This window comes from Lissotriton vulgaris, chromosome 10 (genome assembly GCF_964263255.1).
Source record: "Lissotriton vulgaris chromosome 10, aLisVul1.2, whole genome shotgun sequence".
NCBI classification, from domain to species: domain Eukaryota; kingdom Metazoa; phylum Chordata; class Amphibia; order Caudata; family Salamandridae; genus Lissotriton; species Lissotriton vulgaris.
The window spans coordinates 748,442,242-748,462,304 of record NC_141698.1 but is presented as its reverse complement, the minus strand read 5'-3'; the positions used below and the strand labels follow the sequence as shown (position 1 = coordinate 748,462,304).

The window sequence follows — 20,063 nt, the reverse complement described above, 5'->3', positions numbered from 1 at the left end:
AATGCATTGCCATTTAGTTCAGACAAAAACACAGACCGAAAGTCTGCTATAGTGTGAAACATCACGTTTTCACCATTTGGAAAGGAAACCAGACCAGGATAATTAAGTGCTTTAAGCCTTGTAGGGGGTGTGTGAGGGGTGCAGAGGCCTCAAATGGGCATCTACAGCATGTCTGAGTGCTGCGGATCCAGAACCCTGATGCTTGTTTCTTCTTCTAGAAGAATGCATGCGTTTACTTAAACTGCACTTTCCAGCACCCAGTACTCAGCGCCAAGATGTCGTAGGAGGTGAACGTGTGAGCTGCAAAAACGCCTGTGATGTTACAGAACAAAACTAAAGTAACGCTCTTCTTGACCAATTCACAGGGACAAAGTGAGCTAATCCCCTGACTCATTGTGATCACAGTCACTTTTACTGCTGCCTGATCAAAGCTGGCCTTTGAAACTTGACCTTCAGCTTGTTATGACAAATTCACAGCTGAGCAGAGAAAGTCAGGAAACAACAAAGGGCAGCCTGATAAGACATAGCATTGCCAATAAGACATAGCATTGCCAAGAAGGGGGTGGCATCGGGTCGATAAGGGGCAGTTTCCAGTACACACTGCACTGCTGGCAGGTTCACCTTCATTGCTGGTGAAACAATAAATTCCAAGAGTAAAGGTAAGCATCAGCTGTTCACTGCAAGGCACGGCTAGAGGTGTATTTATAAGAGGTGCAAACTGCAGAAAAGTTCTGAGGGCAGTTGTTTCTTTCAATGTCACTTATGTTCGCTGCTGAGAAGTCAAACAGAAGGGGCAAACTGCAAGGTCTAGCATATATGAATGTAAACATGCATAGAGGATGTGGCCTAACGTTTAGAGCGGCCGACCTCTACGCTGGGGATGGGAAACCAGGTTCGAGTCTCAGCAGAGACGGTTGACATTCTGTGAGTCAGAGCAAATTACATAATCGTCCCGTGCCTAACAACACCATTGCAATCATATGTGCACATTGCACCCATATAATAAGAATCAGCTATCAAGCTGAATTGAATTATTTTGAAACCGTAATTATTTGCGAGAACCTGTGTGCCTGCAGTTAATGTTTGTGTCCCCGCCAGGCATCAAATCCAAAGCATGCAGGAATAGCTTTGGAAAGACGCCTACACATGCTTGGCTCCTATCAAAAGAAGCCCAATGCTAGGAATGGCTCAGTATGCTGCATCACTTCTCCGTACATATGCCCAGTCTCATCAATACACCCTATTTAAAAAATGCAAACATTTCATGCTTTCTCTTCCCGGTCCCTCAGCTTCAGCTGCACGGTGATGTGCAGTTTACAGCCAGGCAGTGATCCCTATCTGGTGAGCACTTGGATTCTGGAGTCCAGCCGAGGGCTGCCACTGCAGTGCACCACACAAGCCGTGCAAGCATTGCCCTCACCATAGTAAACCGACCACGCAAACTTCACCTGTAGTCAGTAGATGCGGCGCCGCTCTTGCTGTTAATTAATAACCCTGGCCACGTTTGAAAGGCAAATGTTCTGTGTTGCCTCGCATTACCTGGGACCTGTTCTCTGCAGCCTGACATCTCCGAAGTTCCTGGCTCCCTGCAATAATTACTGCCGGCCACAAATCCTTTTTTATGTGTGCTCGGATCTCGGGATAATTTGCTAGGTGACCAGCTAATCCGATGTCTAGCAAGATTGGCAGCACAGGAACAAAAGGTAGTGTTTTAAAAATTGCAGCGTGAATAGTAGTGCTTGTGAAAGGCACAGCGCTCATAAAAGCTGTGGGGAGGGAGGGGGGGGGGAGGATAAATGCGAGACACGGAATGGCGGCCGTGAAGTGTGAAGGAGTGGGTGGGGGAGCGGATGCCTTTGAAGTGAAGCTCTCGGAGGCAGGCGGCTCGGAAGCGAGGGGTAGGGTAATTGGAAGTGTAAACCAGCATGAAAGCCAATGTGGGGGAAAAGCGCGTGCTTGTGTTCACGTGAACTGTTTGAAATCCGCAGATGGTTTGAGAACTTTTGTCCACTATAATTCTCCCCTATCCATTCCTTGCGGAATGGGATAGGCGAGACCTAAAAATACAGACCCACCAGGCGGGACACAGCCACCAGGAAAAACTGCCTAACGGCAGCTACAGACCCAAACGGGCGTTCGCAGGAGAGTATTTATTGAAGGAAGCTGCCTAATGACAGAAAACAGACCACACAGTTGTCAGGTAGGCACAGGCGGCTCAGGCTCGGCGGCGCGATCTGAGACTGCAGCGCGGAATGCGCAGAATTTCCAGAAGCACCAGCGAGCCGAGGACAGAAGCTTCCCTCTAGCGGCCGGAGGAGTACACTGCAGCTGCCCGATGACAAAGCCGCTAGGGAGGGAAACGCTCCCACGGCCAAACACGAGTCAGCTGAGTAGCGGCTGACGTGCAAAAGGAAACCACAACAAACGCCAGAAATTGAAAATCGAGGAATGAAAAAGGGCGTGCGACCGCAAACAGCCCATTTGCTACCCTGAAGAAATGCCTGAGGGATAAACACTCACGTGAAAACCCCACAAACAGGCACAATAACAACCATTAAATTAAAGTGCAGAGCACAATTCAAACATCTGAGACTATGAAACCAGTCACAATAGCAGAACAAACAGTCACAATACGCAAATATACTGAGAGTGAGAATAACATGACTTATCTGGCTGCAAGCAGCGAAGAAAGAGGGGCAATGGACAGTGACGAAGGACTACCAACACCTCGGGACCCTGTGATTGGTGCGTGAAGGGACACTCTGCCCATAGACACTATAATTTTGCTTGTGTTATTCCTGATGTTTCATGGGAATAGTAGTTTGTTTGGTTCAACTTTGAATGGCTGCTATTCAATAAAGTGGAGAAAGAATAGCATAATCCTCGCCTCCGGTCCAGACATAGAATGTGACATTCTATTTACAAAAAAATATTTACATATAAATTAGCTGTGTTGTAGGTTCTGCCTGATTAATTAGATAAATAAATCTTTTTTCAACATTTGTTATGCCATTCTAATTTAGGATGTTATATTTCCATATTGATTTACAGATTCAATAATAGTGTGGCAGAATATTGTAAACACGCATTGTAAAACTACGAGTATTGGATTGGTATAAAAATAAGGGATATAAATATCAGAACAGGAAATAATCCCTCCACATACTAATCTCTTTTTAAGGTATGTCAATAACCTTCGGGAAAAGAGTTTGTTGTAATGGGCAATAGAGGGGATGTAGAAGACAAAGATATAAGCTAAAATGACGATTAGATAAAACACTTTCTTATTACCCACAGAGATTATTTTATCGTGAGGGCAAACCATGGATATTACCAAAGAAACAATTTAGAAGAATTTACTCAAATAAATGTTAAAGACTGTCTCCACTCTTTGACAGGAAAGCCCGGGAGGTGAGGCCGCGATACCTTTGATGACATTCATCAGATCACGATGGTGACAGTTCCATAGTAAATAAGCAAACCGTAAACAGAGCACTGGTGTTGGGTTTGAGTCAGGACGAATGGATGAGAGGGATAATTGAGATATAGTGTTGCCACAAAGCTTGTATATAACATATGGATATGCATTTTGAAGATAAATATAGTGTTGCCACAAAGCTTGTATATAACATATGGATATGCATTTTGAAGTTAAACAAAGTTTAACATTTTCATACATTTGTTTTTATATATTGTTCTTTAGTTGTTTTCTGTGAGGATGTAGTGTCATGTTTTTAGAAAAAACGTCTGTTGTATTGTATGAGAGTATTTTGCCAACACTAATGGATCAATGAGCATACTGAGTAATTGTCCTTTTCTATGAATAGGTGCAAGCTATTTTAATATAAAAGTGAGAGTTATTGTTGGTCTTGAAAAAGATGGTGTAAACCAGAAGGATACTATCAAAACAAGTCGACGCATTTGAAGCCTAATCAGTGGAATGTATTATAACAACTGATGAAATAGTGTGGATTGATTGTGTGTTAGCTGTGAACAGATTTTAACAATGATAAGCTGCCTCTATGGCAAAAGTGAACTGTCTTAATACTTTCTTCCCCCTTTTTATCATTCTTTACTTGTTTGATCTAGTGTAGATTTGATATGATTGATGCAATAATGGCATTATAAAATTGTTGATTAAATCTGCTCCTAAATTTATGTAACACAGCAATAGTTTTTTAGATTTGAGTAGAATATTATCAAAAAACTTAATAAACATTTTCTTTAAATATAAGCTTAAGCATAGTGGCACAAAATACACAGAGGAGTGTACAGAGAGATATTCTCTCTATTAATGTGTGAAGATAGATTTGTTTGAATGGAAGTTGTATTGGAATGAATGGTCACATGTTGTCAATGATGAAACTAAGTGCTTAGCCCTGTGGTTCCCAAACTGTGCGCTGCGGCGCCCTAGTGCGCCGTTATCAGTAGCCAGGGGCGCCGCCGCACTATGTGGGAAAGATAGCATCTGGCCTTGTTAGGCCCCCTGTGCAGCGATGTCAGAAGTGCAGAGTGGCAGAACACCAGAGTAATTATGCGCGATTAAAACAAACAAAGACACGATCACACGCACACTCATGCATGAATAAACACACAAACGCTGCGCAAAGGCTTCATTTCTAACAACCCAAGCCCCATTTTCTTTCTTTTCCTACATGGGGACACCGGAATCAATCAGGTGTCAAAAAAATCTATGAATCGCCTTGGTGCTATTATTGAAGTCGACACAACTACTTCATGCTTAGTCCACAAACGTCGGTGAAATACAAGGCAAACCATCCAGAATTTCAGTAGAAGATTATAAAGTACACTGGCACCACTTACTTTGAACCTGGTGAACGCGGATGTTGACCTAAGGCCACCACCACACCGAAAGAGATCAGCAAAGATTATTTCAAGCCACAAGGCAATCGGACAATATCTGTTAATCTATCACCTGAGGTTTGACGGGTCTACCATAAAGAAGAAGCAGAGGAATGGACCTCGGCTAAAAAAGAAAAAATATAATCCTTAATGAGTAAAAGAAACAAGCACAGCGAGGGGGCAGGAGAGCAGGCACAGCGAGGGGGCAGGAGAGCAGGCACAGCGAAGGGGCAGGAGAGCAGGCACAGCGAGGGGGCAGGAGAGCAGGCACAGCGAGGGGGCAGGAGAGCAGGCACAGCGAGGGGGCAGGAGAGCAAGCACAGAGAGGGGGCAGGAGAGCAAGCACAGCGAAGGGGCAGGAGAGCAAGCACAGAGAGGGGACAGGAGAGCAAGGGACAGGAGAGCAAGGAGAGCAGGCACAGCGATGGGGCAGGAGAGCAAGCACAGCGAGGGGGCAGGAGAGCAAGCACAGCGAGGGGGCAGGAGAGCAAGCACAGCGAGAGGGCAGGAGAGCAAGCACAGAGAGGGGACAGGAGAGCAAGGCACAGCGATGGGGCAGGAGAGCAAGCACAGCGAGGGGGCAGGAGAGCAAGCACAGCGAGGGGGCAGGAGAGCAAGCACAGCGAGGGGGCAGGAGAGCAAGCACAGCGAGGGGGCAGGAGAGCAAGCACAGCGAGGGGGCAGGAGAGCAAGCACAGCGAGAGGGCAGGAGAGCAAGCACAGCGAGGGGGCAGGAGAGCAAGCACAGCGAGGGGGCAGGAGAGCAAGCACAGCGAGGGGGCAGGAGAGCAAGCACAGAGAGGGGGCAGGAGAGCAAGCACAGAGAGGGGGCAGGAGAGCAAGGAGAGCAAGTACAGCGAGGGGGCAGGAGAGCAAGCACAGCGAAGGGGCAGGAGAGCAAGCACAGCGAAGGGGCAGGAGAGCAAGCACAGCGAAGGGGCAGGAGAGCAAGCACAGCGAAGGGGCAGGAGAGCAAGCACAGAGAGGGGACAGGAGAGCAAGGGACAGGAGAGCAAGGAGAGCAGGCACAGCGAGGGGGCAGGAGAGCAGGCACAGCGAGGGGGCAGGAGAGCAGGCACAGCGAGGGGGCAGGAGAGCAAGCACAGCGAGAGGGCAGGAGAGCAAGGGACAGGAGAGCAAGGAGAGCAGGCACAGCGATGGGGCAGGAGAGCAGGCACAGCGAGGGGGCAGGAGAGCAAGCACAGCGAGGGGGCAGGAGAGCAAGCACAGCGAGGGGGCAGGAGAGCAAGCACAGCGAGGGGGCAGGAGAGCAGGCACAGCGAGGGGGCAGGAGAGCAAGCACAGCGAGGGGGCAGGAGAGCAAGCACAGAGAGGGGGCAGGAGAGCAAGGAGAGCAAGCACAGCGAGGGGGCAGGAGAGCAAGCACAGCGAAGGGGCAGGAGAGCAAGCACAGCGAAGGGGCAGGAGAGCAAGCACAGCGAAGGGGCAGGAGAGCAAGCACAGCGAAGGGGCAGGAGAGCAAGCACAGCGAAGGGGCAGGAGAGCAAGCACAGCGAAGGGGCAGGAGAGCAAGCACAGAGAGGGGACAGGAGAGCAAGGGACAGGAGAGCAAGGAGAGCAGGCACAGCGAGGGGGCAGGAGAGCAGGCACAGCGAGGGGGCAGGAGAGCAAGCACAGCGAGAGGGCAGGAGAGCAAGCACAGCGAGAGGGCAGGAGAGCAAGCACAGCGAGAGGGCAGGAGAGCAAGCACAGAGAGGGGGCAGGAGAGCAAGCACAGAGAGGGGGCAGGAGAGCAAGGGGCAGGAGCGCAAGCACAACGAGGGGGCAGGAGAGCAAGGGGCAGGAGAGCAAGCACAACGAGGGGGCAGGAGATCAAGCACAGCGAGGGGGCAGGAGAGCAAGCACAGCGAGGGGGCAGGAGAGCTAGGGGCAGGAGAGCAAGCACAACGAGGGGGCAGGAGAGCAAGCACAGCGAGGGAGCAGGAGAGCAAGCACAGCGAGGTTCTAGCCCCACATCTGTAGCATCCACCGATGCCCCTCGGCTATTGCATTTATTTGTTAAAACTAGCAGCCAGACTCGCCCTTCATGTGTGAAAGTTTGAAAATGATTATACCAGTGGGCTCTACCAATATTTGTCAGTCTTTTGGCATGGAGAATGAATAATGGTCTGCTGGTAGTTTAAAGCTAGCTAGCAGCTGCTATCATTTTTATCCCTAATACCTTCATTGCATCCCAATTAATTTAAGGAAGCCAACAGGAAGTATTCCCGAGGTCTTGCTTACATCCCCCCCCCTACCCGCCAGTGAAAAAATGGTGGGGAGCCACGGCCAACTGCCTATTAGGTCAAGGGAGCCACGGGTTAAAAAAGTTTGGGAACCACTGGCTTAGCCAAAGGAAGATTATACATTTTCTTAGTTGAATTCGGAACCTTTTTCCTTTGGCGAGCAAAGGGTTCCTCATTATTTTCCTCTTCTCCCCAGTATTCTTAGTAAGCCAGAGCACTGAAAATAGCCTCTTTGAATTTGGATTCTATCAAGGCTCCGATTTTGCCACTTTTCTACAAATATGAATACATGTGCTGGAAGTAGGCAGGAAGCAGTAGCTCCAGGATTGGAATGCCCTACTAGTCTGTGAGTACCCACAAACTAACATGTTTAATGATACTCACCAACTTTTCTCACCAAGGAAAAGGGTGGAATTTGCTCTTGATAATCACAGGAGGAAAACGTTTTCTACAGTAGAAAAATGTGTGTGTATGCAAAGTGAATTTTGTATTGCTCAGATTTTGATATGTATACTTGTATGTCTGTATATAACAACGAGAACAAGACCTCAGGCAGGTACAGGACAAGGATGTTTTACTTTCCACACGAAATCCCGCTCCGCTGTAGACAGGCGTTGCAGCACAGCTGGATCGCACTCGGTGATCCAGCTGGGCCCCGATGATGAAGCATGCCATCTACTAGGTAGATGGGTGAGGGGTTTCTTAACAACAACACTTGGCTGTTAAATGCCTATTGATCAGGAACAATGGGAACATCCTTGTCCTGTACCTGCCCGAGGTCTTGTTCTCGTTCTTATATATGCATCTGGGGAAAAGGACAAACACTAGTGTTTATTCCTCCCTCTCTTGTTGCTACTGAATAATTGTATGTCTGCTCATGTGAAAATGGAATTCACAAAAGCTTGTTTATAGTATGTTTCCAGGCCTACGTCTGTAAGAGAAGTGTGGCTCAATGGTTAGAGCGGCAGACCCTGATGCAGAGGTCTAGCCCGGGACCAGGGTTCAATTCCCCGCCTCGGCGGGTCTTGGGCTCAAAATTCCACGGACCTGATCATTCTAGCCTCTGTGCCTATTCCAATCATGGAGTCCCACTCTGCAACTCTGGGCAATAGCTTGCTTAATCTCCACAACGGCCCCCACAAAGCTAAGGATGCCTGGCCTCCACCTTGGGGGTGCCCAGGAGTGGACGCCTCACAAGGAAAGCCAGGATGGGTTCCACAGCGGTATTCGTACAAGCGCCTTGAGACCCTTGCGGGCGAGTAGTGCGCTATACAAGTATCAATTTACATTTACATTTAAGCAATTGTTGATTTCTGAAAGTTGTAAATCTACCACAGTGGAAGGACATATATCCTGGGCTGCTTTTTTGTAACCTTCTTAAATAATGTTTTCCTTAATTTATTTTCATGTAGCCCATAACAGCTTTATATTGATTCTCTATTATTAATATTTATAAAATATTTGCATGCCTTAGAACTTTTTTACAAAATGAGGCATCGGAGAAATGGCTACAAACATGCAAAAAAGTTTAGATTTTTTTTCTCTCTTCAAATTACAATTTGTATGTACACTTTATTTTGACAGCCTTCACCAATCTTGCTTTCAAACGTACGCTTGTATTGTAAGGAATCTAGGAGCATTATAAATAGCCTCAAGTGGTTATATTTTGCAAAAATCTGTACAAGGTTTTATACTGGAACCAGTCAGTAATGCAAGCTGGGTTTACTGCATTGCCTTAGAGAGGTCACTCTACTAGTAAAGTCTCTCAATTAATAACTCACACAAACCTGAACAACTATACACATAGATAGAAACCTTCCCTTAGAGGCAAGCAATCCTCTTTTGCAGATTCATTCTGTGGTAATGTAAACTGTCAGCCAAAATCTTTGTGCTGCAGAAGCTCAGCCCTTTTTTTCCAGAGGACAAAAACAATATGAAACCTTGTTGACCTTGACCTCATATAATGTGTCCTTAGTGTCCCGCGATAGGAATTCAACACTCCCAATTGCACCCCCTTTTCCCCCCAAATGCACCATCCTCTTCAGCCCAGTGACATGCTCTAAATGATGGTAAGAGGGTGCTTGAGAGCCTATTATATCCACTGCTTGCACAGAGAGAAATGTCTTTCTGTAATGGGTATGCCTTGACCCATGGCAAGTAGGAGATAGCAATGGTTGATGGCTGCACACCATTATTCAAACACAACAGGTGATGGACCGAATGTGGATCAATGTCACACACTCAACCCAGTCCAAAGATCTGGGCCCAAATCCATCGTTATTTTGCACTCCACACCACCCTGGGTTAGACAATGGCGATATGCAAATCAGCTCTGACCCTGTGCCCCATGGGAACAGTCCAGTCCGAACTACAAAAGCCATGTCCTTCCCAGAACGGAATCAAGCATCCGAGGACCGGACCGGTCATTGCACCATTAGGATTCAAGCAAGCCGGGCCGAAGACGGATGAAATGCCAGAAACCGGTCCCCGGTAGCTTGTTTCCTTCCCAGTGAAAGAATTGGCTTGGTAGTTTGGTTTGCCCTGTTCCCATGATGCACTGGGCCAGGGACAGACTAATTTGCATATAGCCAGGTTCTGAGCTGGGATGGTGCAGTGAGCTAAAAAACGGTGTTGGATTAAGCCCTGATCTCTTGACTGGGTGAGAGTATTCTGCTAAATTCAGAAACTCTGTCCATCACCACCCCCTGTTGTTTAATTATTTTGTCCACCATAAGCGTGGAAGGGTATACTCAGACGTGAGTCCCTTGCTCATTGCACCATCAGGATTCAAGCAAGCCGGGCCTAAGACGGCTGAAATGCCAGAAACCGGTCCCCGGTAGCTTGTTTCCTTCCCAGTGAAAGAATTGGCTTGGTAGTTTGGTTTGCCCTGTTCCCATGATGCACTGGGCCAGGGACAGACTAATTTGCATATAGCCAGGTTCTGAGCTGGGATGGTGCAGTGAGCTAAAAAACGGTGTTGGATTAAGCCCTGATCTCTTGACTGGGTGAGAGTATTCTGCTTAATTCAGAAACTCTGTCCATCACCACCCCCTGTTGTTTAATTATTTTGCACACCATTATTAGCATCCACCAACCAGCGTCGCTTCAGTGAAGTCTGCAAGGAGAGGGTGACGGCAGCACTACTAATCACATTCACTCACTACTGCCCCTTTGTTGAGCTGTAAGTGGAGAGGGACAGACAATAATCTGCCATGCACCTACCTGTTTTGTATCTCTGGAGATCAGATGATCTGGTTCGTTCCCCAGGTTTCCTCGCCACACTAGAAAGCATGTTTTGCTCTCTACTACTGACATACCAACAAATCTGGTATTCACACTAATAATGATTTTGTATGAACCCTTGAGACAACAACAACAATAATAATGGAGAATCCATTTAATACACTTAACCATACCTAAATGTATTGTTTGTTGTGATGGAGCAGGGTTTCGCAAAAATGAAACCTGCTCGAATTGATACCCCCATAATACGTACTAACAGTGAGTAGTTGTAGAAAAACTAACATACACCCAACATGAACACAAGGGAAATTGCTTTGCGCAGGCCCGAACTAACACATAAATAAAATAATATTGTAATAACATTTGTGTTTTGAAAGAAACGTTGCATGAATAGGCCGTATATGCTTCAGTAAGTTGCATGTTGCATCCTGCTTGGAAATAATAAATAATGCTGCTTTTGCACCAAGCTTATGCTAGGTAACATTAATGGGGAATAGTGTAAGGTGGGTGGTAAACAGTGAAGATTTCATTATCACATAATTAATAATTGTTCATTTTCATTTACTTTAGTGTGCTGGATGAAACAGCCATCTTCCTAAACTTGGCTGAAGTGGGGGGGAGAGGGGGGGGGGAGAGTTTCGAGGAGTGAGTCTGCTCTGTCAGAAGCAAAACAGACGTGCTGTGCACCTCAGATGACATAAGAAAGTTGAAGGCCAGAATGTCGAACGACTGCCAAATGAAGTGCCCAGGTGTGAGACTGAAGACACATTCTGCGGAGGATATTAAAATAATGAATAGAGAATGTTAAATTTTGTATGGTATGTAATAAAGTGAGAACGAGCTGGGAACCATACCCTGGGAACAAATGCTGAACAATGAATTAGTTGAATTAAAGGTGAAGTCATAGTGGTGTGACTACGCCCCCTCCCAAGCCCACCAATCAGTTTGCGAGTTTAATGAAAGTTTGCAACAATTGTGGGATGGACATGTTCGTTTTAGGGTATAATTGGGGTGCCTTTAGGAGGTGTGGTTAGAGCTAAGGCTGGCAGGAGAGAAAGAGGGGAGATGCGTCGCTGTCCTTTGGTTTGCAGAGAGACCTAGCTGTTCCTGACCGGTCCTGTTCCTGTCCTTTTACCTTTTGTTTCCTGATTATATTTCAGGGAACCTCCACCAACTCCTAGGCCGAGGGGGTGGATTTCACTACAGACAGATAGGTTTGTAATTAGTCTAACTCTTTCTCAGAATTTTACTTATTGATGTTTTTTGTCTCTAAAACGTTTGTCTCTCCACATATCCACTCCGTCAACGATATATTGATATGTATTATTTAGATGAAACTATTGTCTCTTCATCTATCCCCTCCGTTAGGTGTATTATGTTTCGCATATATTTTTGTTGAAACTTTTGCCTCTTACTCTATCCACTCCTTCATTGCATAAAGTCATTGCTTTGTTTGGATGAGTTTGTATTCATTTTAAGTTGCATATGTACATTTTTCCCTTTCATGCGCTTCAGTGTTTGTAATTTGTGACCATATGTAGTTGAGCATAACCTTTAATATTTGAGATAAAATTCATTATTAACTTTGCAGAGAGTCTGTGATAATTTAATTGACTAAATAGTTGGTGAGTTAGCAATTATCATTGCCATCAACTATTCAACTAATTCGTCCATCGACCAAGTGGAAGGAAAGTTGATGTAAAGTTAGCTATGATGTATCATTTAAATCTATGAAAAGGAAAAAATTGAATGTGCATATAAATTGACCCCAGCGCATCAGGGATTCTGGGTGAATGTGTATGGGCCATTGTAGTATGATGTTATGGAGTATTGATCCCTGATCAATTATTGGTGTTGCACTGGATCAGTTGTAATAAGCACACTAAACTAAATTACATCTACACACAACTCACACTTCATCACTAAGGAAAGAAACTAAGCCACAGTGACTAACATATAGATGTATGGTTTGCTCAAAGAGGCAAACAAGGGTTTGAAAGAAACATACATAAATACACTACAACACCTTTAGTCACTGGGGAAAACAATTTTCGTGCACGGTCAGCTTTCAGTCCTCACACCATTATAATATGATCTGTGAAGTCTAAGCTTTTACGTTTCAAACGCATGATAAAGAGTGTGTGTTTTAGGCATGTGGGCTTTTCTATGGATTTTTTTTTTACTCTGCAAAAAAAAATAAAGAAAGAAGAAAAACAACCAGGCGCGGTTCGTCCATTGGGGCGTGGGGGCGTAGCCCCCCCTACCCGAAGCAGCCCGCAGCTCCCTCAGCGCTTTTGAATTAAGACCGTGACAATCATGTCAATTAATCAACATGACGTCAGACCGCCCTGCCTGGCGGTCTGGCGTCATGTTGATTGATTTACATGATTGTACAGGCGGCAACACAAGTGCGCATGAGTGGGGACGGAGGGTGAATTTTACCCGTGCCCACTCACGCGCACTTGTGTTTTTGCGACGTTGCGCATGCCCATTAGGAGCCCTAATGGGGGTGCTGCGGGCGAGAAGGTACCTGTGCCCCTGGCGCCAGGGGCGCTGTGAGCCTGTGACGTGTGGGGAGCAGAGCACAAAGGTGGCGTGGACCGGGAACGGCAGCAAGGTAAGAGTGTGTGTTTTTCTTTTATTTTAAAGTGTTTGGTGCGAGCGTGCGTGTATGCATTAATGTTTGGTGGAGAGTGTTGCGAAAGGATGTGTTTGTGTGTATGCGTGTGTGAATACATTTCTTTGAGTGTTGTGTACGTGGGTGGGGGGGGGTCGCCGCCGGCCTGAGTGGCCTGGGGCCCGCACTCTAACATCAGTTTGCCCCCCACCACTTTAAAATGTCACCAGCCGCCCCTGAAGACAACTTAATATTAGCCATACACATCATGTACACAACTAAGCCGAATGGCAAATTTTACAGGACTATCAATTAGGTAATCGAAGGAAATAAACCTGATTAGCAATACAATGGTGTCATAAAGTAAATGGGCGTTTTTCACAAGGACAAATAAAAGTTTTCAGAGGAGCTGAAAAAACTGACGAGACGAACGTTATTATCAAAACAATGATGGACTCAGAGGACAGATTGGTCTAAGAAACCTGATCGCTTGTTCCCTGCTGCTTGTATAGATAAGAGTTGTGGCTTGTAATCCAAAACACATTTAACCAAATCTATTCACGCAGACCATTAGAGAAAACGGTTTCCTCTCGTGAATGTCAGCTAAACTAGTATAACTTGCCAAGCAAGGACTGTGCATTTTGAACTAAAAAAGTGTCAGAAATGGAATAGGTCAAGTGTTTTATGACCGATCTGTATTTTTACAAGGAAACATTCTCGAATAGAAGTCACATAAACCGTCCCTTGCCCTTAGCGACAGATGTAGTGGTTATTTGGGGGGAAACAAAGAGGATCCTCTGTGATATATATGTCTCGTTGACGGTGTTCAAGGCAGGAAAACCCTGGGACCATAAGTGCTGGGAGGCAGAGGCATGCAACAGTGGGTGCAATATTGAGCTCTTACCTTCATTGCATACAATTTCCCAGTGGCCTTTCTGCGAGCTAAGTACACCTTGCCAAATGCCCCTCGGCTGATGGGCTTCACGATGGCGAAGTCCTCGATGGGAGGTGGCCTGGGTACAGTGATCTTCGTGCCCCCGCCTGGGGTCGCCATTCTCTCCCCTGTCTCCTCTATGTCAGCGGTCACAGCTCCCATTACAAGGGGCCACTGTGTGCTACATACAACAACAAACCCCAGCGAAAACCAATGTCTACCCGCCGAGCAGTTCAAAGCTCAAGGCACCGCCCATTGCACACTAGCCTATCAACGGGAGCCAGTAAACACAGAAGAACAATCACAGGCTTGTATGGCGGCCATGTTCAACTGCTACTGGCTCTGCCAAAGTTAATCTGAAATCACAGCGACAAAGCAATAAGGTAGTTTAGGGAACGTAACGTAGTTACACGCATTAAGATCTAAAAAGCATGCGTTTAAAATAATTATGTTCGAATTTTCTATTGAAACGGTATTTTAAAACTCAAACATTCTTTATCAACGGTTCTTGATTAATTTAAATAGAAAATGTACAGTTTCGTTTTAATTAGGCCCGCCAGTCTTGTAAACTAGCTGCTGCCCTTACAGAGAAGTCTCCCAGAAATTATATGGTTAGCAGCCATGGTCAACCTCTTCCTGTTCTGACGCCTATGTCCTTGGCGAGACGCTGCCGATGTCGTGCGAAGTGGAAATTGCGTAGTTCAGTCAGTCTCAGCAAATAAAGACGCTGCCTCAGGAAGAACTATCAGAAAACGTGGCGTTGATGCCGCACGGCCTTATTTTCGTGATCTTCTTTCTCCGCCCATCTACTTTATCTTACAGAAGACATCTTATGGATTTTTGGGACCGGAGCCAAATGTAATTTGGGGGCCACTTTTCGGAACAGCTTTGAATTTATGATCCAATTTCGGGTATTTCATGCGCACTTTGGCCAAGTCACTGACAGTGAACAGGTGAAGCACGTCCAAATTCTAAAGTTGTTACATCTAATATTCGGGGATAATGACGTGTGGTTTTAGTATTGTAACACTAAAATACTGCAAATAATGTCTTCGAGACCCACCCGTTTGTTTTATTCGAGGTCCTGTTTTGCTCTTAAAAAACCCTTTTATGGATGTTTCATGAATTGTTAACACATTTCTCTGCCGAATGTCTGTAATAGACTCTTACGCCAGTCACATTAAAAATTAAAGAGAAACAGAATTTTAAAATATCTGTTTAAGAAATATTCAAGGTCATCAGGGCAAGACTTCAGTAAGGACGGAGCTGGCTCTATCAGGGGTCCCCCCGAAAGGCTGGCGTCCTGGGGCAGAGCCCATTTTGCCCATGTCTTAAAACGTCTCAGCCTTGCAGCACTTTACCCAGGGATTTTATACCTAAACTTCAGCACTTTAACCTCTTGTTCGCAGCCCCAGACCCTGAGCTGGACCTCCCCCCGTCACGATCCTAGCTGTGCCTCGAGGCTCTAGCCTGTGCCTCGGGCTAGGGCCGCAGAAATCGCCTGCTGAACAAAGCCACGGTGATCAGAAAGTCTCGGGAAGAAGAAGCGAGTCCTTGCCGACGGAAATAAGGCCGGCTTCTACACTGGGCGAGTGAAGTTGCTGTGAGCGCGGCTCACTCAAAATGGCGTATGATCATTTGTTTACAACTCGGCGAGAGCGAATTGGACGAGCCCCTCGTATCCAGGCAGGTACAAGCTTCTATGCCGAGTGACGACCGACACACATCTGAAGCTCAGGTGAGGTATTATTTGAATTAGGAGATGATTCCGGCAGTATCGGTATAAACACGCTTGCCTGACTCCAAAATTGCGGACATAAGGACATCCTGAGCGCGTAGCCCAGCAGTGCATTGCCTTAAAGCAAGAGTGGTCACATCAAGGGTGGAGGCCCAGAGGCTACCACAGCAGGCAGGCTCTGCATCTCTCGGAATCCTAAAGCGCGGAAGCTACTTAGCACCCTCACCAAGCACGGATGAACCCACACAACAACCAGGGCGGATGAACCCACACACAACCCACCGGGAGCCGCGCCAGCGCCACACGGCCAACGCGCTGGAGTGCGACCGTACCAACAGCGTCAACACGGCCTTCACCGCCCTGCGCACCCTCATCCCCACCGAGCCCACTGACCGCAAGCTCTCCAAGATCGAGACGTGCCTCCAGCTACATCTCCCACCTGGGCAACGTGCTGCTGGTATGCGACGGGCAGCCGTGCCACAAAACCACCTTCTACCACCATCACCACCAGGAGGGTGATAACTCGCAACCCAAGCAGATCTGCACCTTCTGCCTCAGCAACCAGCGCAAGCAAAGCCCCATGTCTGCGGCAGCCCCGCAATTCTGGGCCAGCAGAGAGGGCTGTTGCGGAGCGGCACTCGGGCACACACCCCCCTCCGCAAAACAAAGCAGCGGGCCGTGAAAACACCAGATGCAGGCAGCAGTCCTGCAGCCACATTCGAATGAAAGAAGCTACGCCACGGACTCTCCTGGACTTCTTTACTTTTTCTTTTGTCCTGGCCGCCATTTTGCTGCTGATCTCGGCCCCTTTTCTCTGGACTCTGACCCGCCATCTAGTCCTTTCCCTCGTCCTTTAACCCTTTCCCCCCTTGACGATCCTCAAATGTTTCTTCCCTTTTCTGATTTGCCTTTTCTCCATACCCTTGTATCCCTCCCACCCTCCCTTGGTGCTGTGACTGCATCCCCCCTCCGACCCCACTTAATGGAACTCTGCTTTTTTAGGTCTCGCCCTATTAATCGCGGATTATGTCGAGTGCATGTGCACATGCACAGGCTTTTTACCATTTGCTCCCCCAGCCGCCTGCCTCCGAGAGCTTCACTTCAAAGGCATCCGCTCCCCCGCCCCCTGCTTCACACTTCACGGCCGCCAGGCCGTGTCTCGCATTTCTCCTCCCCACAGCAATGCCAAGAGCTTGTTTTCCTTTGCTTGTTTGTCTGCCCTTCGGGTGTAGTGATTTAGCAGTTCAATCTAAACTCCTTCCGCCCGACTGGTAACCTTTCCCTGTCAGAGCTTAACAGCGATGAATGTTTCCCCCGCTCCCCAATCACTGGCATGCCTGACTCGTCACGGCTCAATCCGCTGCTGCCTGCTGCCGATTTCACACGTCAGTCAGTTTAGAGGTGACCAAACTTGACTCTCATTATCATACGCACGCCAGGTCTAGCCCTGACATGGCCTTAAATGATCAATTTCCAGGCCCCCTGTAGTTTTACTGACGTAATCCGCAGCCCTGCCCTTCCTGGTGGATTTCTCTGCCACTATCTCAAGCTGGTAAACGGTATTCAATGGAGCTGAAACTAATAACTCTGCAAAAGATATCCGAGGATGAGGCGCGATCTGTTCATTCGGTCTTGCGCCCATTACCTGCGTCCCTATGTAAACTGCCTGGCTTACTTACGCGTGTTCACCGCCTGGCCCAACAGCTGTATGGCGGTATTAAGTGCATGTACCTTAGACATCAGGCCTTGGAATGCTTTGTATCTGAAAGTGCCCCCACAACAAAACCCATTTTGCTGGTTGGAGTCTTACTATTCACACCTGTACGCAGGGCTTTAAGTGGGATGAAAAAACTGGGGGGGTCGTCACTCAAGGGGGCGTGGCTAATGTAATTGGTGGCGCGGCTTACAAACTTAAACTAAAAATCTATGCTTAGCATAGTGTGCCGCCCGACTTATATTTTGCTGTTTCGGTCACTGCATACAGATATATGATACAATAAGTAGAATCATACCTACAACAAGCCAGGACCATTGCCTTTGTCAATCGCTGTTAGTTACATGAGGTAAATAAGCAGCTACTATGGCTTGTTTTGAGGGAGTAGGGGTCGTTTGAATTTTTTTTTAACAGGAGTGCCGGCTGCTACATAGTGCCTACGGGCCTCTCGCCTCCCTTTTTGCTCTACCGCACACTGTCTCTTTTATTTTGAGTTTACTTAGGACTGGGATTACACAGTGCTACATAGCTACTTCACAGCACTTTGTCAAGATGGTGGCCGCCTTTCTTTTGTTTGTCGCGGTTCGCACACAATGCAATGCTCTCAAAAGGATGTGAAAACCAGGACTGAGGGCAGCTGTGTTGATAAGCTCTCTCTGCTCAAGGATCCGCTTGACATGCTCTCCCCAACCATGCGTGTCTGCATGATTTGCACAATCCTCTCTCCCACCGTACTTCCCCGCACCTCCCTCATGTTGCTGCTCCCAGTCTTCGAAGCCTCTCGTGTTTTTGCTCTTTTTTTGGGGGGGGGGAGGGGGAGGTTGGTAGAGTAATATTTTTAACAGAAGTACCGGTTGCTTTGGAGTGCCTATGTGCCACTCGTGTCCCTTTTTGCACTACTGCAAACGGTGTCTTTTATTTTTAGTGTACTGGCGGGGGTCTACATAGCTCCCTGCAGCTCCTTCACAACGCTTTCTCAAGATGGAAAATCACTAAAAAACTAGGATCAAGGCAGAGTCCAGCTAAGTGTGAGGAGGGTCCCACACAACATTTGTCATGTACTGTTACCCAGAAAAGCAATATAAAATTAGAACCGAGAGTGATGCTCTATGAAGCACCGTTTAGAAGAGAGAGAATTAGAAGTGTCAATTTTATGCTATTTTTCACGAGCATTTGTTGACAGGATAGGAGCACGGAACTTCTCCCTTCTGCCATTCTAATAAACAAAAATAGTACAAATCCATGCTTCAAAGCTCCGTACAAAGGTGAGTTACCACCTCGGTCTGTGTTGGTTGGAGACCATGTTCCAGCCCCTTTTATTTGACAACCTATTTGCCTTGTAGGAGTTGAAGTCTGTGTGCTCCCATTGAAGCAATTGCACTGAGGTGCCTTTTTCCAGCAAACTGTAACAGAAAATGCCAGAAGTAACAGGTTCATAACTTCTGTTGTGTATCTAATTTTAAGTTGGTGAAGAAGGATCTACCTGGAATTGTAATTCTTAGGCCCAGGATAAGCAAACATTTATGCTGGCATATGGATTGACAATAGTAAGTCATGTTTCAAATTATTTAGTTTAGAGAGGTCCGTCCGGCACACGGGTGCGGGAGGAGCAGCCGAGAGACGCTTGGATGCTGACGATTGACATGATGTAAGTAGCCTTTCTTCTGAACTTTTATTTTTGTGGCTTAGGCTCTGACAAGGCAAGAGGGAGAGAAGTATGGTTGTTGTAGAAGTGACCTGTACAAGTCACAATGGTTTGATTTTCTCCTTTACCTGCACTTCTTTATTTGTTAATTAGCAATGTTAAATTTAATTCGCTCCTGCCATTGCTGCTCCATCGCTTGTGTTGGTTCCCTTCCTCCCAGCTGTTTCTGTTTGCTTTTTTCACACCCACTGCCACACCATCCCATCCTCTGTGCTGCATTCCTCCCTTGACCCCCGCGTTACTAGTTGTATACACGTATTTACGATTTATGTATGATGTTTTCCTATATATGAGGATAAAAAGAGAGGTAAAGTGTTCTCTAGGCCAGATATTAAAAACAATGTCCATTGTTCTGCTTGTCACATACCCGGATAATGGGCAACAATAAATCAGATTAGAGATAACCTTTTCCACTAAGTAACTTCGAATAAATTACAGCCACCACATTACGCTGTTGGTAGCGGTCGCTCCCCCCACGCTCCCTGCTCTGATTGGTATCGTTGTGCTGCGATCCTACCCTGACCTGCTGCTTTTCAATTCGGCTGGCCCCTGTCCTCATAATCGCTGTAGCGCGATCAGCATTGCATAGTTTAAAAGTGATTTTCTGCGTGTTTTTGCCGACTTTAGCTCTGTACTTAAATTTTACGCTGTTGAAATGCTATTTATGTGTTATTGCTTTACCTGATTAGCAAATCGTTTCACTGTTGCGCTTTTCCACACATTGTGTCAATATCTCAACTGTCTTTGTGCCAGTGTGTACTTTCGTTTTCGCTGCCATTTTGTTGTTGTTGTGCCTGGAAGCCCGTCCTCTACAGCCCGCCCCGCCTCCCAGCTGAGCCTCCCTCCCACTGACTCCATAGCCCGCTCCCGTACTCGGAAGCGCTGTGACCGTCCCGACGCTGTTGGTAGCGGTCGCTCCCCCACGCTCCCTGCTCTGATTGGTATAGTTGTGCTGCGATCCTACCCTGACCTGCTGCTTTTCAATTCGGCTGGCCCCTGTCCT

At 46.9% G+C, this 20,063-nt stretch overlaps 1 protein-coding gene and 1 long non-coding RNA gene across 3 annotated transcripts in view; one reads left to right on the top strand and one right to left on the bottom strand.

Moving 5' to 3' along the window:
- Positions 1-14,182, bottom strand: part of MASTL (microtubule associated serine/threonine kinase like) — a 276,260-nt gene extending 262,078 nt beyond the window's left edge. The window contains exon 1 of the mRNA XM_086941611.1: positions 13,874-14,182. Coding sequence (XP_086797737.1) covers positions 13,874-14,065 — 192 coding nt within the window. The 5' untranslated portion in view covers positions 14,066-14,182. The remainder of the gene's footprint in view (positions 1-13,873) is intronic.
- Positions 14,183-14,617: 435 nt separating this feature from the next.
- Positions 14,618-20,063, top strand: part of LOC147688742 (uncharacterized) — a 194,131-nt gene continuing 188,685 nt past the window's right edge. Inside the window, exon 1 of one of the 2 annotated variants that reach the window (XR_015300551.1) lies at positions 14,618-14,856. This is a non-coding gene — a long non-coding RNA (uncharacterized LOC147688742). Of the gene's footprint in view, positions 14,857-18,926; positions 19,004-20,063 lie in introns of those variants that run through there. The other variant, XR_015300552.1, reaches the window with a different exon arrangement.